The sequence below is a fragment of the Grampus griseus genome, assembly GCF_964374135.1.
Source record: "Grampus griseus genome assembly, chromosome: 2".
Classification (NCBI taxonomy): domain Eukaryota; kingdom Metazoa; phylum Chordata; class Mammalia; order Artiodactyla; family Delphinidae; genus Grampus; species Grampus griseus.
The window spans coordinates 91,219,092-91,243,911 of record NC_139018.1 but is presented as its reverse complement, the minus strand read 5'-3'; the positions used below and the strand labels follow the sequence as shown (position 1 = coordinate 91,243,911).

The 24,820-nt window shown below is 39.1% G+C and overlaps 1 protein-coding gene and 1 long non-coding RNA gene across 5 annotated transcripts in view; one reads left to right on the top strand and one right to left on the bottom strand.

Moving 5' to 3' along the window:
• LOC309818029 overlaps positions 1 to 24,820 on the top strand; it is an 84,482-nt gene that overhangs the window by 26,155 nt on the left and 33,507 nt on the right. The gene's annotated exons all lie outside the window — the stretch shown is intronic.
• SLC12A1 (solute carrier family 12 member 1) overlaps positions 2,116 to 24,820 on the bottom strand; it is a gene marked incomplete at both ends in the record, with an annotated part of 89,638 nt that continues 66,933 nt past the window's right edge. For all 3 annotated transcript variants that reach the window (XM_082647412.1, XM_082647410.1, XM_082647411.1), the window contains 7 exons: positions 2,116 to 2,251; positions 3,264 to 3,331; positions 4,694 to 4,829; positions 10,767 to 10,853; positions 12,562 to 12,673; positions 12,913 to 13,044; positions 16,291 to 16,434. In XM_082647412.1, coding sequence (XP_082503538.1) covers positions 2,116 to 2,251; positions 3,264 to 3,331; positions 4,694 to 4,829; positions 10,767 to 10,853; positions 12,562 to 12,673; positions 12,913 to 13,044; positions 16,291 to 16,434 — 815 coding nt within the window. The remainder of the gene's footprint in view (positions 2,252 to 3,263; positions 3,332 to 4,693; positions 4,830 to 10,766; positions 10,854 to 12,561; positions 12,674 to 12,912; positions 13,045 to 16,290; positions 16,435 to 24,820) is intronic.

The following is a 24,820-nucleotide window of genomic DNA, read 5'->3' as shown; positions in this document are numbered from 1 at the left end:
TGGCCCTCTCAGCCCTTCTTGGGACTACTCTGAAGGGACATTCTATCTCCAGAGCTCCCTGTGAGGTCACTGAGACTGTCCTTGGGACTGCATCACACCTCACCTTTCCCTCATCCTTCCACAGGTGTTGATCCCAAGGGCACTCCTTAATAAACATGCTCCACGCTAAACTCTCTCCAAGTCTGTTTCCTAACGGACCTAACATAACAGCTTCTTCAAGAAACGAGAGCCAGGATTTCATGTTATAGAAGTCATATGACTTTTCACCTTTTCCAGAGACCCTATCAAGTGTTTTAGGGAAGTGTCAGATCCAGATGAAGCCGGGTGCTCCTTGCTCTGGTCACCATGATGGCATCTAGCCATTTGGATTTCAGGTACATAGGGCTCAAGAGAGAGGGCTAATCCAGGCCTGAGTTAAGTCCAATGGTGTCAGATTTGGAATAGGGATATGCTGCTTCTTAAGCTTTGCTATTTCCCTTTTCCCTCCCTAGTCATCCTTCTGAGGCCAGAGTCTGGCCTGGAAGACTAATCTTGAGTCCCAGCTTTAAACAACCTGCAGATGAGGCAACCGACTGAAAATTTCAGGCTCAAATCTGATACACCATTGCACTGTGATTTTTAAAGAAGATGTTGGGGGTAGGAGTTTATTAATTAATTTATTTTTGTTGTGTTGGGTCTTCATTTCTGTGCGAGGGCTTTCTCTAGTCGTGGCAAGCGGGGGCCACTCTTCATTGCGGTGTGCGGGCCTCTCATTATCGTGGCCTCTCGTGGCGGAGCACAGGCTCCAGACGCACAGACTCAGTAGTTGTGGCTCACGGGCCCAGTCGCTCTGCGGCATGTGGGATACTCCCAGACCAGGGCTCGAACCCGTGTCCCCTGCATTAGCAGGCAGATTCTCAACCACTGTGCCACCAGTGATTTTAGTGACTGAAAGGTAAAAGCATGACCTAGGCCAGAGCAAACGAATTTGAGTGGTTTTATTTCAGGTTGATTTTTTTCCCCTCACATTTTATCAGTTAGAATAAACAGTCATAATATGTCAGGAAAAAAAATAAGCAAGCCATCCATCAGAAAAAAGTTTTTGGTTGTTTTTTAATATGATTAAGTATTATAGGAACACTAACAAATGAAACAAAATCGATACTTGTATATTCCAAATTTGCAAGTTTCTCCACTTCACGTTTTAATTATTCTTTTAAATCTATACAATCACTGTATAAAGTAACTAAATATATGATTCAGGATATACTTCTTTATAACAGTTAGAAAATGTGTGGTATTTGGTTTTCAATTAAACATCTATGAAGACTTCATCTGTGCTACCCACTTAATTAGAAAAAAAATATGCAAAGTAATACCATGCTGGAAATGTCTAAATAGGGGAAACAACTGAAATTTATATATTAAGGATGGAATATATTTCACTTAATTGGAATATACGTTACCTCCTAATCCAGCTAATATATTTTTCAATCAGCCCCAAATTGAAGCCATATGTTATCAGCGATCGCTCAGATCACTCTAAGTATATGATCTGTGTTATATTAAATAACCTCATTTAGGTAACTGCTTTAAACACTGTGTAGAAGCAAGTACTCCTTAAAGGTTTCAGTTACTGATTTTCAAATCTTCTTTTTAGGTATAAGCTTCTCAGAAGGCCAAGCATAATCACGTTTCCTGCCCAGTTGGTCTTTTCCTTTGATAACCACCCATGGTTACTATACCAGCCTGTCAATAGGCATTTAATGAGAAACTGCTGGTGGCTGAAGCCTCTACCAGGGCCTAGAAGCACACAGAAGATTAGGTGTGCCTGGAAAAGCTTACAATAAGTTGGTGGTTTTCATGGGCATAAGCCAGCATGGGTTTGCTTAATTTTCTTGTTTTTCAACAGCAATGACAAGATGTTTTTCTAGGGGTAGCATTGGCTTTGACACCCCCTTAAGCTGATAGAAAAAAAAAAATAGCTCCTATTAAGTAATAATTTAAAAAATGACAAAGTTTACTTGGTCTCCAGAGGTTTGCATATCCACAGATCAGATTTATAACATGAAGTACTGGAACATGTCTCCTACTTACTCATACATTAAGGTAAAATGTGTTCTAATCCTTTATCTTTTAAGAATAAAACGTCAGGACATTTTTGTGATTTCCTCTAACTAGTAAGACAGGAGGGAGGTTCTTCGTGAGGATTTCCAGCCAAGCCATGTACAACCAATCTGATATAGATCCTTTTCTTGCCACTGGAAGGCTCCTGACAGCATGGAAGAAAAATAAAGAACAAACATGACAATTAGTACAGGCAGTAACATCACTAGTTATCTGAGCTATGTAATAACAAGTGGCCTGAACCTTTTATGTGCCTCCCCGACAAAATGAAAGCATGGAAATTATTTTGAATATAGATATTAAATTGATATACTTCTCGGATAATATAAATATCTACAAACCAGAAAAATAGGCTTGGGCATTGTAGGGTAGAGGCAAAGCATAAATATAATAAATTTTCACTCTTTAAATAGAAAATGTGATCAACCAATACTTCTCCCCATTTTTGGAAAAAATGACTTTTCCTAATGGTTTAAAGCTCTTATATTTGGGAGAAACAGCTGTTTGAGTCCTACCACCCAATTCAGGAGAACAATCTATGTCTTAAATGGATAGTCCTCCAGTGTAGACCTTGTTTGAAGACATAGTTAACTTTGTACATAGGAGTCAGTTCATGAGGTATAAATGTGAAATTGTTGGTTTTCATGTTTAGCAATGAATCTTTAGGTAAACATTCATATTTTCAGCAGGTACACCCCTAACATTTGTGGAGTGGAGGGCAAAGAGTGGAAATGGAAAAGCCCACTCCTTTTTCTCCTGCCCATGGTAAAGAGTCTTGCAAACATACTATGGACTCCATACCTCAGGAGCAGCTATCTAGGGAAGGGGCCTGGGAACCTTGGTAGCCAGCTTGGGGCTAATTAGGCAGGGAATTCCAGGGTCAGGTTCCCTGGAACCTGGGAGGAGCCAGGGTTCTAGATGGGCATGCACTATGCCCCTGGCCCTTTGGGTAGGGAACACCTGGTGGGAAGTCCAAATGGAGCCCTCTAGAGCCCATGGGCCTCAGTTGTCAGTGTCTCAGGGTGGCCTTTATTTTCCCTCGCTGCCTAAAATCCCACATGTTCCAAATTTAACTTTCCACCTGAATAGTTGAGAGCTTTTAAATTCACAACTAAGGTTTCTCTGTAACAATCTTAAATGTCTGCAATGATACTTACAGGACTATGAGATTAGCAGCTCTTGAGTGCTCCTGTAAGAGTTCGTTCAGTCGAACTTGGCGGTAACTCTGTGGACAACATTCAGATTTTGTTGAGGGCAGTTTTCCCAGAATTATGAATGAGAATTTATCTTCTTACCTCAAATTATGGACAAGTAGAAAAACCTCATTTAAAAAAATTACAGTTATTTCATTCAGGTTTGGAAACTTAACAGTGTTTTTAAAACTCATGGGAAACTTTAGAAACATAAAGAATAAGACCATTGTGCTATAGTGGCTTATTAAATTCTAGAAGAAAAAAAACAAGCAAGCCACATGGATAACGGTAAAAAGAAGATAAGAATGGCCAGTGCTGGGGAACAGGTTTGCAGCTGAAGAAAACTAACCTAATCTTGATACTAATTTGATATCCTAAGGACATAGGTTATACCCTAGTCTATCTTTATTTAAGCTCTTTGATTTTTACCGGCACAGGGGACTGGTTTCGATGAAAGAGTCACCAAAAGACACATTTGGAAAAATAACTACATTAACTATTTTGCAGTGATGAGAATAATATTTATTATTACATTTCACTGGTTCAGAAAACAAGGTTTAGATAAGTGATTTGCTCAATTATATGAAAACTTTTTGTTAGAACTGGGAAGTTTATCACACACAGAGCTTATGATTCTTAGCTCAGTATTTTTCCACTAAATTTGAAAGGCTTGTAGTATCTCCTGCTCTAATTTGTTCCAACTTCAGCTCCTAATATAATTTATTTAAATTTTGTACTTTAGAGGTTCTTGTGGTCCTTTTCCTTGAATGTCTAATCCAATTCAGATGTCAATTCTTCTGCCTTATTTTTATGTCCCTGCCCTTTTCATCATCCTCACTATTGCAACTTCATTCAACTCAGGCCATTAGGGTAACTCCCATTTTATTGGGTTCTCTAGAAGAGCCCACCATTTTACATCTGTCCTACAAGGTGTGCTGGATCCAACTTTCATATTCATTGCTTCAATTACATATTTTCTCAGATCCCTATGTTAGTTTTTATAGCTAACTTTATCAGGTTAAAATTCTTTGTTATTGTCTCAAACTGTGAGTCAATCTATATTTACTTTTCATATGTATTGACTTAAATTATTTTAGACTGATGGGTCTGTCTCCTGTTCTATAAAATTAAATTGGAAAGAAGACCTCACAGTGTGTATCAATAACCTGTTTTTAACTTAAAAATTGATTTTATACTAAAAAATGAAGACAATTTTCTAAATCCTCATATTCAATAATATGATTGAAAAAGCACTTGAAATACGGAGATACCCTGGATCTTGAATAATGAAATTCTATAATAGATACATTACTTCTTGATCTTTAAATCAACCGCTGTTTTCTTTTTCAGCTAGTTAGATAGCAAGGTAAAGATTAAGGGAGACAAGTCCTTACCTTTTCCTTGACTGCTTCCAGTTCTGCATCTGTAATTTTCCACGGAGTTTCTCTCTTTAATTTCTCAGCAGTTGTTAAATCTTTGCAGCTTTCATGGAGACGATATGGTTCAATCATTTCTTCAAAGAATTTCCAGCTGAAATTGGAATTATAAAAGAGGCCTCACAGTGGGAAACCAACTCATTATTTCACAGATACTCTAGGTATGACTAGCCCTGCTGGCTACAGAATCAGAGCTGAATGTCATGCAAATCTTTTAAGAATTATCTTTGCAGGGGACTTTCTGTGAGTAAAACCATATGGCTCTAGTAGTGCCTCCCTATCCAGGGAAAGGCCTTAACGTGTGTGAGGCCTTAATAGCCTACTAGGCAAACACACAGATAGTAATTATTCTGCAAATACATGTTCTACATAATAGAGTCAAAGACACAGTTGTAACGTAGACACTTCAGCCCATAAATGAATTTGCTTCTGCTTATTTTATAGATTCTATGGGAGACATTCATGAATTAATGTAGGAGATGAACTAGCATCCCTGAGAGTTGGATAGGGTTGCCCTCCTCACCTTTAGTCCACATGGCAACTCGCACTCATGGCAGGAGGCTGCAGGCAGGTAGGAGAATAGTAACTAAGAGGAGCAAGGAAGTGAGTTCAATGGCTATAGAACAATTTGAATGTTTGCTGTAAATAATGTAGCCTTTGTCCTTCTGGTATCTGATGTTGCTGCCTGAGATTTTCAAATGGCTATTGTTCAGGTGCATGTTAGAGGAAAGAACAAAAATCAATAATATTTTAAAATCTGAGGGCATTTTAGAGCGATTAAGAAGAAATCATTGAATAGAAAAGGAGGAGCAGTATCTCAGAGCTGTGGAACATTTTAAAATTTGCTGAAAAATCTCATTCTTGTCTTTCATAAGAATCTCATAAGACTTTCTTTTTTTTAATTAATTTATTTAATTTATTTATTTTTGGTTGTGTTGGGTTTTCGTTGCTGTGCGTGGGCTTTCTCTAGTTGTGGTGAGTGGGGGCTACTCTTCATTGTGGTGCGTGGTCTTCTTACTGCGGTGGCTTCTCCTGTTGCGGAGCACAAGCTCTAGGCACGCGGGCTTCAGTAGCTGTGGCACGCAGGCTCACAGCTGTGGCACATGGGCTTAGCTGCTCCGCGGCATGTGGGATCTTCCCGGACCAGGGCTCGAACCCGTGTCCCCTGCATTGGCAGGCGGATTCTCAACCACTGCACCACCAGCAAAGCCGCAAGACTTATTTTTAAAATAGCACAAAACAAAGTTTATAATTTGTATGAGTAGTTGTCTTTACTATGCTACTGTAAGATGATCTCAAATATAAAGTTTTCTCTGGTTTTATATAATGTGGCTTACTTATAATTTAGTAACTTTGGAATGAGTGATAATTAGAATCAATGTGATGTTAGGTTAAGAAATTAAAATATGAAGCAATGAGTTCAGTGATCTCATCAGTTGTCCTGATTTAGGATTTGTACAAAGTACAGAGATTACAAAGGAGTAGGTTGTCTCTACCAGTGTGCTTTTTTTAAGGGATTAAAGAGATACTTAATGCAGTAGATTTCTGGTGCTTTGACTTATTTAGAATGGTAGACAGTGACAGGGAAGGAATAAGACTGATATGCCCTATTATTCTTTCAGCCACACAATACTTTTATTTGCTCTTCCTCCCAACAGTGCTGTGCTTTCAGAGACCTTCGCGGTAATCAGCGCAAAGTTGCTGGCCTAGGAGAAAAGAGCCTGGATTCTTGCTCCAGCTCTTCCATTGTCCTCCTTGACCTGGATAACCTTGCCTATAATAGGGGGTAATAATGGCTGCTCAAAGCTGGCACGTGGTTGTTGTGAGTGTTAATATGATGATTTGGGTGACAGTGCTCTGAAAAGTATGAAGTGCCCTGTAAAAGCAAGGCATTCATTTTACTCAGCAGCCATAGGACTGAGGTTAGCAATTGACAGCTTCTCTGTTTAAGCTCTACATATAATTATTTTGATCAGGATAAGAGTTTTCTTTGCATCTCAGCCCAGGCGCTTATTAGAAAGAGCAGTTCAAAAATAGTTTCCTAAGAAATGGAAAGTGGAAAGGAGATTGCTGGTTGTCCCCCCAGCATGCACACTGTGTTTCTCCATTGTAGTTTGGGTGGGAATGACTCTATCCCCAGCATCAGACAGTCAATACAATTCTATTTCTTCTGCCAGACTGATTGGCCAGGGTGGGCACATAACCCAGGAAATCTTGACCAACAGGCACCTTGCATTTTACTGACCACAGCACGTGGCTCAGTGGCTTGGGTTGGTGCTACCTGAATGCAGCCAATGACCTGAGTTCAACAACTGGGGAAGAGACAAACTTTTTCTCCCACTGAACACAAATGAGCAAATATGTAGTTCTGGCTGCTATGGGCATTCATCTTGGTTTTATAAGCTAAGTCAACTTTGATTGATGAGTTCATAATATAAGGCAGAGTAGAGAGAATGAAGGAGAATTAGTCCTTAATTGTAAAATTAACCTTCTAGATCAAGCTTCACCTGTAAGCCAAAATACCCTTGGATTTTTCAGTTAAGTTTGATAATAATTTCCATTATTTAAGTCACTATGAGTTGAGTTTTCTTTTACTTGCAATTGAAGCATGCTAAGTGACACAGTAGGTTATAATGGGGCTGTATTTGTCCATTTATTTTCTCTAAACTCTTACTGCTCCTTATCTATGTTTATCTTTGATTTCTTCATCCTAAGATTCATCCCTGATTTGGCCATTTTCCATTCTCCTAGCTTGGTGATCCAAAGGTAGCTTAGGATTTCTATTTGATTCTTATTAAATCTGATCTTTCTTATAATTATTTTTTAATTGATTCTAGAATAGGTCAAGTATTACATACTATTAAATATAAGTGAGAATTAATTTAATTTAAAAAATTAACTTATAGCTGCCCTGCCTTCCCTATCCTTGTTCCTCATAATAACAAAGTTAAAAACATTTTTTGACTGCATAAAAATTTCCCCCTAGGTTCATATAAGATTTCTTTTCACAATTTAATGTATTTGTTGTTTTTGTGATCACACTAGCATCTTTCAACTAAATTATCTAGTGAATTGCTTCTGGTGTCTCTCTGATTTCTGTTTAAAGATTGCTGTTCTATTGGCCTATTACTTTTAATTCAGTCTATACAATAAAAAATGAAATTTAGCCACAAGAGCTTTTCAGTTTTCCCAATTATTTTCTCATTAACTTTGCTTTTGTACTCCCTTTCACCCTTGCTCTACCATATTTATAGATAATACTTTTATGATAGAATGTCTCCATCAAGACTTGCTCATGTTTTACGGGTAGTTGAAAGATCTATTAAAGGTAATTGAAGGACAGTTAACATTAGCCTCCAACACGGAAATCACTGACAAACTATTTTCAACATTGTGTGAAAATAGTGACCAAGAAAGAACAGTGATCAGGGGATAGCTGTTAATGGTAGACAAGGGCTGCCTGACCAACAAGGCCCATGTGAAAGCCGAAGTTGAGACAGTGCTGTAAGCTTTGGGCCCTGGGCCTGGGGCTGCATCAGCCCAGAGGAAGAGTTCTCTTTCTCTTATTAAACCACTCAGAGGAGTTGCCTTTTAAAAATTATCACAAAGGTGCTGGGTGTGCTACCAGTGGCCATTTGTGAGATTTACTGAATGACCATTCTCTGTTCTAGAATTTACCTTCAAATATTGGAAAAGGCATTGCCAGCATTGGACATGTGGTGGTTTTATAAAGTAATACGGCATCAGTTATAGCTGAAGACTGAAGACAGAAGGATGGCACTTCCAGCACACCTCTTCTTGGTGGCCTTTTGTCTTCACACCAGGGTACATTCACTGCAGTTATTCTAGTAAGAATGGACTTTTTTTCCTGCATCTTCCTCAAGACCTTGAAATATCACATAGAGAATCTCCACAATTGTGAAAACTAATTCATTTTTTTTTTTCCTGAGAAAGGGGAATAGAACTCTTCACTGCAGGATGTGGAGGATATGTAAGAAACACCAAATCAGAATGGTGTCTAAAGTCAAATTTAGATACCAGGACAAAAGCACAAATGCCTGGGTCCTTTGTTTCTTACGACTGTGCATAGAGTTTTCTCCTTGAGAAGAGGAAACCATGGAACAAAGGTCAGGGGTAGGAAGATGAAGAGCGTCTAGCCTGTGATGGACACTCAAAGAAGGAAGAGGCATGGTTAGTAAAAGAGATAACATCAACATCTTCAGTGATAGGACAGAAAGGATGGGTATGCAGCAGGTGACCATGGCAGCTGGGCAGAGACTAGCATAAAAGAGAGGGAAGGAAACAGGGACTTGGGTAGAGAAAACCATGTTGATGGGTAAAGAGGCAAAGGATATAGAAACAAATTAATCAGCAAGCACAGACAGTCCTTAGCTGCTGATAAGACAAACAACAGCAAGAAGAATTCACCTACGAGAAGTAGGTGACTGATCTGTGCCCAGCATTGAGCCAGGGCTTATAGAAAATCCAAAGTCAGTAGGGGACACTGTGACTGTGCTCTAGACAACAGTAAATGGCCCTGTACTTGCAGAGTGCTGGCAGGCTCTGGCCTGTTGCTAAGTGGCACATACTAGGGAATCACTGGACCTGCTGTGTTATGAAAGAGAATGCATTCCCACCAATTAGAGCTATAAGATGAGCCCGTTTGATCACATCACTGCAAAAGCCAAGAGGCAGCGACTTAGGAATTAAAATTCTTCAAGTGAAATGTGGAAGGCTACCAGAGGTTACTACATGACAGTTCACTTCATATCAGAATGTTAATTCCATTTACCAAGGAGGATGATAAATCTGTTCTTAATTTTTTTTAACTGTTTATAACTGTAGAAATACAGGAATGAAAGGCATTAGTGGTATATATGATATAAGGAAATACTACATAGTAATAATCCAGGTTAACCCTGTCAATTATAGCTTTCTTATCACAGTTAAGATGTTTCGTAAAGCTGTTTTAACTGACCTATAACACTGGAGGAATCATGAACACCCTCAAACTATATGAAGTTCGAGGTTGCCATTTGGTCAATAAGAATGCATCGTAAATCTGGATGATTTTCAGTTAGTTATTAAGCTCATCTGGGATAACAGTGAATCAAAAGAAGGTAAGAGCAAGAAGGCTCAAGGAATATGGAATTGCAATCCATCAAGAACTGCAGGAGGAAGGAGAAATGATGGTCAACAGAAATGAGAAGAGGTCCAAGAGTCCAGCAAGGACCTAAGCCATACTGAGACCTTCGTGTCTCCCTCTACTCTAACCCTTGGAGACCCCATTCCACACCAAATCAAATGTATTAAACTGCATCTAGATGCAACAGTAAATATGATTTTGGACTGTAAACAATTGAAAATATTTTATAATTGCTAAGTCATTGCTCTAAGTACTTTAATTTATAATTGGCTATGATTTTCAGACAATCTTCTTACACCTCTGGGAACTCCTTTTAAGATCTACCTACAAATTGTTTTCAAATATCATGGACTTGACAAATTTAACAATCAATGAAGTTAAAATGATGTTGTTTTGAAGACATTTAAACAATTATTTCAATGTTTTTCATTTAAAAATTTTGGAAGCAATACATTTTCTTGCCAGACTTCAGATAGTTTTAGAGACCGCCTTTAGGGGCTCTCATAGGCTTCCCATTCAGGATGCCCCACCAGTAATGTTCAATAATGAAAACTTAACCCTGACTGCTCAGGTCAGAATTGTCTGAGCTTGTGCTTCCTGTTAATCTTGCCACCATAGAAACCAGTAACATGAAGGGCAATTTTAAAATGTTAACTAAATGGTGTTTCAACAATTCTTCCTCTCAAGTTCATCTTCACCTTAAAACCTTTTCCTTCCATTAGAACGTGATAGCTCTGTGTCATGATTATTTGAAATCCCTTTTTATTATACCCTATCAGGAGTCACTGCAGTAAATCCATAACATTTTTACCTTCTGATAATTAACACAGAAGAGAAGGCGAGAGTACCACGAATAAACAATGGATCTTGTTCAGTGTTTCATACCTTTCTTTGTTTGGCTTGATGTTGATGTCACCAATGACATGGATGTCTGCAAATTTTATCCTAAATTTGCTCAGGAGGGAAGCCATTCTGAAAATATAAGAGAGAAACACTTCATCATTGCATATTTAGCTATTTTCAATCAAAGAGTTTTGATTTCATGTCTTATTTCAGCTTAGATTTTGGACAAAGGCTTTGGTTAGTGTTTGATTTTCATTACAGTACTTGATGAATACAGATAAATGTGGACCAAGTTATTCCATTGAAGGCAAGGAGAAATTTCTGTAGGTGCAGTCACTGGAAACAGCAAACCCAGCTCTGCCTTCATGTTTCAGGGAAGATATTGTGGAGCTGTCCACTCTTCCTTATCATTTGGAAAAAAGAGAGCAAGTTCCAATACTTATTGACTATTACGGATAATTTTTATAGAGTTACTGACAAACTACTGACAAACTAATAATTATTATATATTATTAGATCATTATAGATTAAAGGTTTTTTCCCCTAGAAACTGAAAATTTTGATATAATTTCAAAGTTACAAAAAAGTTACAAGAATAGTGCAAAGAAAGCTCAGATTCACCAACTGTTTATATTTTGCCCCATTTGATCTGTCATTCTCCTTTTCTCTTTTTCTATCTACATCTGTCTATCCATATATTTTTTGCTTGCTGGCTTTCTACCTTCTACCTATTTTCCATTTTAAAGTAAGCTGCAGATATCAGGCCCCTTTACCTGTAAATACTTTAGTGGGTATTTCCTAAGAACAAGGACATTCTCTTTTATAAACAGAGTACAGTTTTTGACATCAGGAAATTTAACACCGATGCCCTACTACCATCTAATCCACCACCATTTTCAGATTTTATCACTTGTCCCAATAAGGTACTAGAGGCTTTGTAGACCTCATGTTAGTTTCCATTTTAGTATGACTCTCTTTACAAGGAATTAAATATTTATAATATCTTTCTAAGAGTGGGGAGAAAATGTGGAAAACTACTGCATAAGAGCCAGTCATTATTTTGTGATTTCTGGAAGTAGCAGTTCCAGGAAGGGCTAGGACTTAGGCATGTCATGAGGGACCAAATGCCGCCAAAGGGCATTCTCCAGATTCCCGCCCGAGACCTTTGGATACACCACACTCTCGGCATGCTTGTTGCTCTCAAAACTACAGATCAACTCTCCATGACTAAAGTAATAAGAGAGACACAGACTTAACACCGTGGGACTTATTTATTTTTTTAATTAGAAGAGCCATCAACAGTCATCCATTTAAACACTTTCATACTACAAGTGAAAAACTGGGGACCCAGATACGTGCAGTGACTGTTGCAAAGTCCTGCAGCTTGTTGGTGGCAGAGCTGTGGCTCGGACCAGATGTAGTCTCTCTGTTCTCTTCTAAGTGTGCTGTGCTAGAGTGACTGCTGTGAATTAACAGGTTTGAATCTCCCAGAAGAAACTATTGGACACAGATGCCTTCAGGCTCTTCCTTTCTTGGATGCATTTACCAGTCAGAACAAAATAAACATTATACAAGATAATGATACTCTCATTCAAGATTTGAGATGAGGCTTCTGTGCCAAATGCTTGTTGGAAGCATTTGTGGAAGGGGATAAAAGGACTGAAGACAATGATTAGAAAAATTACACAGATAATTTACTGACCAGAGACACGTAAGCTTGAGGCCTATCATGGTGACTTTGTCTTTAAATTTATTGTGCCTCAAAGATGCTTACAGTTCTTAAAATTAAATAATTAAAACAGCAAACATCCAAACACAGGAGTGATAAATTACTTACGTAATTTTTTCTTCTTCAATGCGATTGATCTTCCCTCCGACATAGATTCTTAATTTACAGTCTTTCCATTTTTTTCTGAGAGTCAAGATATAGGGGATAAGGAGTGTTAACCCTAACAACAAAAAGAGAGTAGATTATGACAAAAGAATGAGCATATCCAACTGAAAGGAAATGAGTAGCTTCATATCTTTATTCTTTCCCACATTCATAGCTCCTACCTAATTTAAATCTTTGGAGAACACGGAAATGTTGTTCTTTAACTGATATCGTTTCATATACGTTCCCATGCAGTTTGTTAAATTTATCAACATAGAAATTCTGCTCCCTAGTGTATATTCTGGAATTTTTTACCTCCATCATCAAACAGCCACCAAACATCAATTGTGCCTTTTCCTTGCTTCTTTTTAAATTGGGTGCTGGCTTCCACCAGTTTCTGGTTGATCTCCCCCACATGCATCGACTGGATTGTGTTAATGCTGCTGTCTGTAATGAAAGAGAAAGTAGTACATCCATTTGTCTTTTGAGGAAAGAAGCAAAATAACTTTCTAATAAATCTCTTCAGGAGAATAGAGGAAGAGTCATGAATTTGTAAGTGTTTTTTATACTTATGGGTAAATAGTGAGTCCTCTTCTCCGGAAGAGGAGAGATAAAGGTCAAATTCCACAATAATTTAGATCACCTTCAACAGTTCAGAAAAACTTGATATTGATCTTATGATTGCAGTTTTCATTATAAAGCAGCAGATTTTTTTTTCAGATCCTTAGTAATCTCTCTCAGAGCAGAACTATTATTTAGGCAGGTACCAATGCTAAATTATCTGATACAAAAGCCAAAATATCCCGATTTTTCCAAATTTCAGGTATAACTCAACTTATATTTTCAGATGTACCTAGAAGTAGAACATGTGGTTATTGGTTTTCTAGAGATAAGCAGAAGTATCAGAAGTACTCCTTCACTAGACAGTTTGTTCATTTGAGCGCAATTTTGGTGTAAACTCCATCAATGCCTGGATTATAAACGTTGCCAGGGACCATGACCATCTTGACTCTCTATGACCCTTTGGTCCTAATGTGGACCTGGCTTACTCTTTTGTGACCCTTTGGTCCTAATGTGGACCTGGCTTACTCTTTTGTTTTCTCTTCAAGGAATCTGTGAATCTAAGGTAAAGCCATTTGAGCTATTTGAATCTCTGTGAATGAGATGAAAAAGCCAGGAACTATGATTAAAAACACCTTTTCTTGAGTTATAGTTAAGAGTGTACATAAAGTACTTAAAAAAAAATTTTAATGCAATTTCCACCCTAACATGGACACAGCAAAAGTGTACCAGGGAACTAGGGCAGTGTTTGCTCAGAACCGTTGCTCCTATTTCCCAGTAGGGGTTTCCTTCCTACTCCATATGTTATTTCTCATTTCCACATCTTTGAAAGTTGTGACTTCATTGCTCTGTTTCAAAGCGAGGGTGTCAGCATAGTGCTTAGAGTAGAGCTGACAGCCTCTTCAGAGCTTCCTCTCTGATCTAAGAGGTTCTGAGGATGCTTTGTTCTGTCTTTTGTTGTTTTCATGTTTGGGCCTGTCGGTTCTGAAGCAATTATCTCATATAGTTTGTATCTCCCTAGGACCGCTAAGGGAGAAAGTTAAATATCTTTACAAACCGGACCAAACTCTGCCGCCACTTACATGCAAATCAAAGCATCCAGAGGACCGTGTATGAGTGCCTGGAGGCGGAGTTGGTCCTAAGTCAGAAGAGTGGTCAGCTAACAAAGGCCTGGAGCAGTGAAGGGGCCTACTTCAGAGCTGTGTTTGAAAATGTAGGTGTTGGAAATAAAACATAACATAATCTTGCTTTTCTGAACGGTGAGACATGTTGACTTTCAGAGGTGTACATTTTTGCCAAAAGTATTGCGACGCAGAAACAGCGTTCCAGAAAAACTAAGTCCCACTTTCACTAATAAGGACCTTAATGCTTCCCTCCTCCCCAGCAGCTAGAGAGCAGTATGGGTTATGACTTCTGAATTTTCCATTGCTTTTCAGATTGTACCATTGCATAGTGCAGATTCAACGGATAATTAATTCTTCTCATGGGTACACGAAATAATTGAAAAGGAAAGAAGATAGTAGTTAGTATCCAGATGGTCTTATTCTAATATTTACACCCTGAAAGACCTGATGTAACTCCAACTTTAGATTCAAACACATCATTTTTCTAGAAAATGTCCTTTTAAGGGGACAAAGGCACAGTAGGTTCTCCCCTAGCCCATGGAATGTTCCTGGCACCCAAGGGTACCTCTAGTGTTTGAAGAAGGGAAATGTTTGGATTTCCTATAATTCTGTGTAAATATATAAAAATGTTGTAGGGCTTCCCTGGTCGCGCAGTGGTTGAGAGTCTGCCTGCCGATGCAGGGGACACGGGTTCGTGCCCCGGTCCGGGAAGATCCCACATTGCGCGGAGCGGCTGGGACCGTGAGCCATGGCCGCTGAGCCTGCGAGTCCGGAGCCTGTGCTCCGCAACGGGAGAGGCCACAGCAGTGAGAGGCCCGCATACCGCAAAAAAAAAAAAAAAAAAATGTTGTATTACAGGTTAAATTTAGTCCTTGTGTCACAGTAGGAAAATAAGCAAACAGAACCAAACCTTTTCCAGGGTAGGAGACAACCTCTTTGAAGGGCCTCTTTGAAAGGTTGGCTCTTATTAACCTAGACCAGCAGCTAAGTCTCAGTTTGGATCTTGCTACTTGACTTGGAGACCCTGCCAGAGACATGATCTTTCCTGGGCGTTACACCAGTGAATGACTTCAGTAACTATATAGGATTATTTGTGCATGAAAGAAAGAAATGTTAACATTCTAATTTTCTACCAGCAGAGGTCGCTGTGGACCTCATTAAACTCAAACCGGCAGTGTTTCTGGAAAGAAAGCAATTTTCAAAAAAATCAGTTATTTGAATCACCTGTTTATTAAACTTATAACAAGGTCTCATTCTGTGGTCCTCCATTTCTGGGATGTATACTGAACATTCAGAGATAAGTGTACCATTCAGCCAAAATCTGCAGGTAATTAGAGTCAATGAAGTTCCAAGTCTGGAATTCTGGTTTGTGATAGAGATGCATTTTTGAAATTAGAATTCTATCTGGATCCCTTATTTACCTATACCAGTCGACTTTCAGTCTCCTGAAATGTCTGCAAGGTGTGTGTGAGGTGTGTGGGTGTAGATAAACCAGTTTGGGGGCTGGGTCACTAATTTCTATCCCCTCTACATCTTAACTAAGAATTTTCTGTTTTATGACGTTCCATCTGCTAAAGCACTGTATGACTCCCAAACCAAATATTATTTTAAAGCAAAGTTTTTACAGTAAGATGGTACAAAGGGGTGAGTGTTGTTGATAAGTTACAATAGCTTCTACCTTTTAACCATACTATCTTCTCTTTTTTTTTTTTTTTTTTGCGGTACGCGGGCCTCTCACTGTTGTGGCCTCATGGGCCCAGCCGCTCCGCGGCATGTGGGATCTTCCCGGACCGGGGCACGAACCTGTGTCCCCTGCATCGGCAGACGGACTCGCAACCACTGTGCCACCAAGGAAGCCCAGCCTTACTGTCTTCTCTTAAGGAAATATCTTTCAGTCCTTACCTACACTCAATGTCCCCAACGTTTTAGATGCTCACTACTGACCCCCATAGACACTCAAGTCGTGGCTCGTCTTGTAATCTTTCCTGTAAATTTTAAAGGCACTTACCTTTTTTGGGAGTTGGCTTAGTAATGTTCAGCTTGCCAGCTTTTTTAAACAAGCCTCGGAGGCCTCCACTTTCTTCTTCGCATTCATTATCTTTGATAGTGGCTTCCAAAGCCAGTCTCTCCTGTTCTAATTTCTCTAATTCATCTGATGAAAGAAGACAAAATCACTTACTCTGCTCAGAGCAGCAAAGTTTCTAGGAACAATCTTATTAACGATTTTAATATTAAAAATGGTGTCTATGCAATTAAATGATTATTTATACGTATATGATTTTTCTGAATGATTATTAAAATAACGTATATCACTAAATTGTATTCAGAAAGTAACGACTAGCTCAGAAAAATGACTCTATGTGTTGTTATAATACATGAAGACACTGGGTTTTTTATGTGTGAGGGCAAAGGGGGCTGTTTAATGCCATCTTTATTTACTACTGGCAACACAAAATACCAGATACACTGTAATAAGATCTTGTACACTGAAAGCTACTGATTTACTGACCTAAGCTGCTGGGCTAGATATTTTACAACTGGGAGTGACAAAAATTACAGAAGTATACTGGGTGTATATCAGGCACAGAGCAATGCCTCCTGAATTGAAACATAAAACTAGAGAACAAGAATTAAGGAAAGAGAACCATATCTAATAATAAACCCTGTGGGCTCCAAATACAAATTACAGTGAAAAATATCCACCACCAACAGTTCTTTCCAAGAAGCAAAGATACTTTCTGGAGTGAGTGACCAAAGCAAAAGAAAGAAAAGCTCAGGTTTCTGTGTGCCTGTCGGAGTCCACATTGCTAAAAAGGGCCTCATGACACTGGAGTCTGGAATAAGAGTCAAGCTGTGCAAAATGTCCTGTCCAGGGTTTAGACCTACTATCCAAGCTTTTATGTTGCATTTAGCTGCCTTTTATCTTTTTTGGAGTCTGATTATGACGGAAAATTCCTAGCTGCTATGTAATCATTGCATCCCTCTCTGACCTTAACCTGCACTGAATCGGGGTAAATAAATAAGACTTTAAAGGCAATCATATGGCTGTGTTAAAGAATGATGGGCATTCTTGCTTACAGTCGTAAGGTGGCACTCTTGTCAGATTCCCTCATCTTCTTGCCTACTAAAGACAGAGCCTTAGAAAATGAGCCAGGTTCCGAGGAAGAGAGTAGAAAACCTAGATTCAGTGTTACGAAACACTGGTAGGGCTACTGTAAATGTCAACCCTCGGAGCCTGTTGCCTTGTCTATCTGGGAAGTGAAGCTATACAAACTCTAGATTTATCAATTTTGTACTAACTAAATCTGTCAGGACAGTCACATCCCTAGATGATGCTGTTATTCAGCTACACAGAATTGTCTGGCCCCTTTCCAGGTGCTAGCAATTAATCTTTTGCCGGTGGCATGAGACTTAAGGTCAAATCACCCATGTGATTTCCCCAAAGCTTCAAAGGTTCTCAAGACCAGCAAGCAGCTATAGAAAAATCTAAGAAATCAGATAGATGGTATTAAAGCTTAGACAGGAGTTGCTTACCCCTGACTTTCAAAAGGTGAACACAAGCTGCATTGCACTGGGGGTCATAACCAATTACAGCTCTGCTCCTGGCTTTGTGTGACATTGGGCAAGTCATTTACTTTTCCTATGCCTCTGATTTCCTATCTGTGAAATGGAAAACTGTAGCCTTTTGCCTTTCCCACCCTCCTAGCTTTGTAAAAAGAATAAACAGCTCCTGAACAGTGCTTTGTTGCTCCTTAGAGAACAAAGCAATGAGTGCATTTCTATAGGCAGTGTATTGATGCAACTTCTGGAAATCGGCTTAGTCATGCAAAGCAAATCAAGTATTTTGAGAAGGCTGGGAGTTATTTTAGAATTTAATATTTATTGTACACTCTTGGGTGCCAGGGACTGTGCTGCATATTATTCATTCCCAAACAACTCTGAGAAAGTTACTATTATTATCCTCATTTTGTAGATGAAGAAACTGAGGCTCAGAAAGTTTAAATAATTTGTCTGATGTCGCCCAGTAAATAACAGGGTTCCAGTGCAAGAAGTCTGCTTGACTCCAAGTTCTGTATGCTCTCCTCTATGGAGACCTTCTGCTGTTGGCTTATTGCTATTATTTCAGGGTTGTTTTTATTAACCTCCGACTCTTTATCCTCAGATGAACCTAAACACTCAGGCACATGGTGTAATGCCAAGTTAATTCCCCAAAACTATGGTCCCCTCAAAATTGTCATTTTAAAGAGAAGACTCTAAGGATATGGGTACATATGACAGGCTGCCCCAGAAAAGCAGCATCATTGTCCTGGGTGATGGGTCTCTAGCTATTACCCATTCTGTGGGTTGTTGCAGGGGTCAGCTATGGGGTAACCTGTTCTTTGCAGTCATCTGGAAGGCACGTAATTTGTGAGCTGCTTTGGGGGCAACTGCAAGGTTTACACTGGGGAGGGGGTTCTTTTACTTTTCTTCTTTTAGCAGGCTCCAGCATACCCTGTGATTAGCCACTACTTGCCATGTTCTTTGTCCTCTAATTTGGACAAAGGAGGAAAAGTAAATAAATCCTCCTTTGTAAGGATTCAGCTGGCTGAGTGAACTGGGAGCTGCTCCAATAATTTGCTCAAAGGTATATACAAAGCCTATCCTGGACAGAGCAAACTGCAAAATCCCAGGCCTGAGAGACAAAACTAGACTTTGTGTGAATGAGTCAGATTCAGCAGTTCCCTCAGAGACGACAGAGACAGAGGGTGACAGAGTCAATTCTAAAGGCTAAAATCTGCCTGCTTGGACATCTTGGATTTTCAGATCCACACAGTGGTATGATCACTCACAGTGATTTTGCAAATTCTTATTAAAGTTAATTCTTAATTATTCACTTTGTAGATGATCTAAGGCCTCCTTCTGTGCACTCCCTGCTTTTCTCTTTTCAGTGCTAGGTAGAAGTGACATTTTGATTATCTGTTCTCCTGAATTAATCTATCTGGCCTACTGTTTGCCTCTGTTTGCATGCAAAATCACCAGTAGACTTTGTCCAAACATTTCTTTCAACTGAAGTACTGGCTAGCTGACTTGCAAAAGTATACCATTAATCACAGGAGAGATAAAGCAAGGGAGTAGGAATAGATAGACGTAAACTGATTTCCACGAGGCTGACTGAAAACTACTCATTTCTTTACTGTTTCCACCACCACCACCATACACTGTGATGTTCAGGATTCACAGTGCCCTTTCCAATAGCATTTTATTTCATCCCAGCACCAATACTGGGATGCAGGCAGAGCTAGTAGCATTCTCCTCATTCTCCCCATTTTGCTGTGAAGGAAACTTGGGTTCACACTATTCAAGCGATTTGTCCAAGGTTGCATAGCTAGTGACTCAGGTCTTCTGTTTCCAATTCTAGTGTTCATCCTTCTACCGTCGTTCATCAGTGATATGCTCTGACTGCCAATATCTGTCTATTGAAAAAATACCCACTATGCATTTTTTGAAAAAACCATCCTCAAATTTCTGTCAGAGAAATTTCTGTAATACTCCATATTTCCATAATATTCTTCCTCAACCTTTATTCCACTAACTATAACTATGTGACATAGAATAGAGTTTTAAGATACATGTCTATTATAACCCCACTAGTCTGCAAACTCCTGGAGGGTAGCTTATGTCATATTTCATTACCACCATTTACTGAAAGTTTATTTTGTGGGAAGTACAATTCCAAATACTTTGCAGCCATCATATCCTTTCATCCAAGCAACAAATCTGTGAGGTAGGTACTGTAATTATTCCCATTTGGATAGCTGAGTTTGAACCCAGGCCTGTCTGATTCCAAAACCCATGCTTAGGCTTCCCAGACTCCCTCTCACATTCTTAGTTGTGCCCCTGCCTTGCTAGTGCTCACCGCCATAATCACTCAAGAATAGTTTGTTGAAATAAAAGAACAGCTCAATTCTGTTCAGTACAGTTCAAAACATTTGACAGCATTATCTCTGTAAAGGAAGAAAAACATGTGAACTCTTGTCAGGGGTGGGAGTGTGTACAGTATGTGTGTATGTAAGGGGGGTTGGTACAAAAGACAATGTTTGAAAGAAGTAGAGTTAATGCTATATACAGAGTTATAAAAAGAGGGGCCGATAGCAGCTGATGGTACAAACCAGGCTGGAATGGGACAGAAGGTAGGACAGGTGGGATTAATCCGAAGAATGAGCAGGAAGGAAAGGGCTCCTTACCCTGGAAAGGGCCACCACCTGGGCATCTGGTGGGACTCTGAATCTTGCATATTAGTTTCATATTATATCACATTTACAAAGCCACATAGCTAGGGAGAGAGAATAAAAGCCTGCCCTTCTCTCATGCCAAGATTAAGAGGATCCCAGAGGCTCTAATGATGGAAGGAAAAGCTTAGACTTTTAGGATCTATCAGTTGAGAGTGAGTTTCTGAGTCGTCATACGTTCCCCAAAACAGTTCTCATAGGAAAAACAAAGAGTGAATCCCGAGGTGTATCCTCATGCAAATGCCAAAACCACTTGAACAGTAGTTTATTTTCTAGTCCTTTATAAACTGATTGCATGGTAACCAACTGGAGTGACTATTTTGAAATCAGTTTAGTTGTCAAGATTGCCTCGAATGGTCTATTTCCAGTCTTTCTTTTTTTCTTTGTTTAGCAATGTCTTTTAGAAATAGGCAGGAGTCTACACATTGCAGTGCAGTCTGAATCTGAAAGGTAGAGAATAGTCAGATATCTGACAGCAAAAGAGAGAGCAAGGAAACCCACTGAGGAATCGCATATCCTCCAACTTCACAGCATCCTTTTTCTTTATTAATTATGAAATTATGATTCTTTCTTGATCAATCAGCTCAAAGCTGTAAATGCTCACATGAATCAATGTGCTGTACCCCAGGTGAAGCCTAGTTGAATTGAAGGCAGGAAGGAATCCTGCAGTGGTTGCCTTCCAATCAAGTAATTATTTACTACACTGCCATCTGTCTTTATTTTGCTAAGCCACTCTATCAGACACAGCAGAACCCTCGTGCTCTGAGATGGTCATAAATCGTGCAGTACTTACATGGAACACTTGACTGCAGTGTATTGTGAACCATGTTTCATCACGTTATTTCTTACCAGTACAATTTGGACTCTATGTTGTAGTTGGCAAACTTGCTAAATACCCGTGGGAAGTGAACAATATGAAATACTGCATTTTTTTTGTGTTGTCAGGCGATAAATTGATTTCTTAAGAGAAACTATCAGCCATCAGTACTGGATGAGTTGCTGCACTATACAAGTAATAATGCTATGAGCATCAATCTTATTTACATAAAAAGTTATTCTCACATAAGCCTGAGACACAGTATAGAAATAATTGTCATTAGCTGGTAAATTACCTATAAAGTTGATTTCTATTCACTGCTTTATTAACTACAGTATATGGGCACTCTGAATTGCTAATATTTCCTTTAAATTATAATCTGTGATGACACTGTGGTGTCTGTTTTGGAGAAGCTATGATGATTATCATTAACATATTATAATGCAATACTTAAGATTTATCAGGCTCTTATTAAGCCCTGTATTACAGCATAATACAATGAAATGCAAGCTTATTTCTTCCAATTCAAAATCTAACATGAGGGTTGTGTCATAAATTACGTGACTTCAAAACAATGCATGGAAATGTGGGGTAAAGTTAATTTCTATCATTATGCTGTTGTTTTTCTGCATGTTCATGTATTTGTGTAACGCTGTTTTTTCATTTACTCTAGATAATTGGTACTTATAATTATTTTATTAGCATCCTACTGCATTTTCCCTTTCTTGACTAAGAAGCAAAAATATTTCAAACATCAAAGTTGATATAAATTAGATACATCCCTTGGGAAATTAGAAGGGGATGCAGTTCACTGCCAGGATTCTTTCAGAAACTTACAGGATTTGCTTGCTGTATTGCTTTATAGAACTAAATTGACAGTGCATTTTGGCAGATGGAGCAGCGAGGGGTGGGAGCTACATCACATCTGTCAGCTTGAAGAGATCAACATACAAAACAAATGCAAATGTATAATTTAATACAAATTGTATTTTGCATTCTCATTTTTTTAGATGGAAAAACAGTGTAGCACAAAAGGCCGAAAAATTAAAGTAAAATGTAGAAGGTTAACAGAACAGGTCTCTTCATATTAGGTTCTTGTGATTGTCCTCAACATCATGTCTGTCTTACCACAGTCAGGCAGCCTGTATGCTGCGTTTTTGAAGGAATAGCCTTGTTCCATTTCCATCTCGGATTTTACCAGTGCTTCTCATTATGTAAGTCATTTCCTCTCTAGCTCTCCTTTTAGCAAGGTAGAATAGAGGCTTCAAACAGACATAGGTTTTAATATTAGCTCTACTAATTACTAGCACTGTGAATCTTAGGGAAGCCTCAATTTTATTAGCTGTAAAATGGGGACAATGTATTTTCCTTATGGGGTAGTTGGGATGATAACTGTTACCTGTGAACATGAAGCATAACACATGGCACATAATAAGTGCTCAAAAATTTGAGCTACTGTTGCTACAATGTATTAAGTTCTACTAGGAAGGAATATAAATGAATCATGAACACCATGTAGAATTAGTATATCTGACCTGGAGATATGAAGGGTCCATGAAAAAGAAAAGGGGCATAAAAAAGGAAGGCCGAAGGCACCAAAGATAACCTTTATATTGCAGTTTTGCATAGGATGGATTCTACTCTCAGTTTTATTTTTTAAAGCTCTTCATACAAAATCATAGAGTATACATATCAGATAGTGGTTCTCCATCGTTTACAAGTGCTTGATTTCTAATTTCTTCTTCTTTCTTCTCTTCCCTTGCAAGAAAAGAATTGTTGCATCAAAAAATTCACCTAATTCACTCATGTTCCCTTCTGTTAGGATGGAGACAATCGTGAAATGCCCAAATAGAATCTGAACCCATTAGGCACCTGCACTCTCAAATCTCTTGCAGGCTTTTCCTTTCTGTGAACCTATCCGGCAAAACCCTGGTACCCTTTACCCTGGAGACCAACTGTCGCTAGAGAAAAAGCAGACAGCTAGCAAAATTGCTCCAACTACATAGAACTGAGACTATTGTGCATGATCTTCCTCAATTTACCACTCTTACAAATCCACATACCTCTTCATCAATCCTCCCCTCTTTACTCTAATTTTAGAAGATGAAGCATTTTTCTTCTGTGTTAGGCCAACTCTTTCATTCATGCCCTTCCCTGAATTCTTCCTGTTCCTCCAGGATCTTACTCCATAGTCATCTTTCTTTACCCTCATCTTCAATCTCTCCTACTCTCTTGAGCCCATCTTTTTCAGCCTGGAAACAAACCTTTCTCCCATTCTAAGGTCTATAGGTCTTCCTGTAGTAACCCTCCTCGACCTCATTCCTCTCCTTAACTTCCAGACTTCTCATATGGTGGGCCACATCCACATTCTCTGCCTCATCATCGCATATTCTCTCCTAAACCTACTGCATTCGGGATTCTATCAACACTGCTCTACAGAAATTGTTCTAAGATTATCTGTGCCATGTCAACTATATTTCATTTGCACTTTTACTGGTATTTTTTGCTGTATTTGACAGTGCTGATGATTCTTGTCATTCTGAGCACTCTGCTCCCAAGACTTCCGTGACAACACAGACTCCTGGTTCCTTTACTTTTCTGGCCACTCCTTCCCTGCTCCTCCTTGGGGACCCTTTTCCTGTGCCTTGGGGCTCTTGACTATACACACTTTTGGGGTTATATTTTCCAGTGTCACAGTTTCAATTTTCACCTTAATTATGATGTCTCTTGTATTAATTTTGGTGGGGCTGTCATAACACATACCATAGACTGGACAGAACACAACCGAAATTTATTTTCTTGCAGTTCTGGAGACTAGAAGTCCAATGTCAAGGTGTTGGCAGGGTTGGTTTCATTCTGAGGCCTCTCTCCTTGGTTTGTAGATGGCCATCTTCTCCCTTTGTCTTCACATGATCTTTCCTCTGTGCTTGTCTGTGTCCTATGTCCTCTTTTCATAAGGACTCCATTCATATGGGATTAGGACCAAACCTACTGATCTCATTTTACCTTACTTACTTCTTTAAAGGCCCTGTCTCTAAATACAGTCACATTCTGAGGTTAGGACCACAACATACGAATCCTGGAGGACACAGTTTGACCCAAAACATCTAAATCGACATCTCCAGCTCAGATTTCTCCTTCAAGACCAGGACTGTCTAAATGCCTATTGGACAGTTCTGGTAGGATTTCCCACAGGACCTTGTTTAAAACTGAACCAGACATCTCTTCATTAAACCTGCTCTTCCTCTTGTGTTTCCCATTTCCATTGGTAGCACCACCGTTCATTGTCAGCCAAAGGATATTTTTTCACTCCTCCCTCTCCCATATCCCACACATCCTATCAAACCTAAAATGCTGCTCTTTGTACCTCCAACGTACTCTGTCTTTTTTTCTCCATCCCCTGAGAGAGGCTGCTCTAGTCCAGGCTGTCACCTTCTCTGGCTTTGATTATT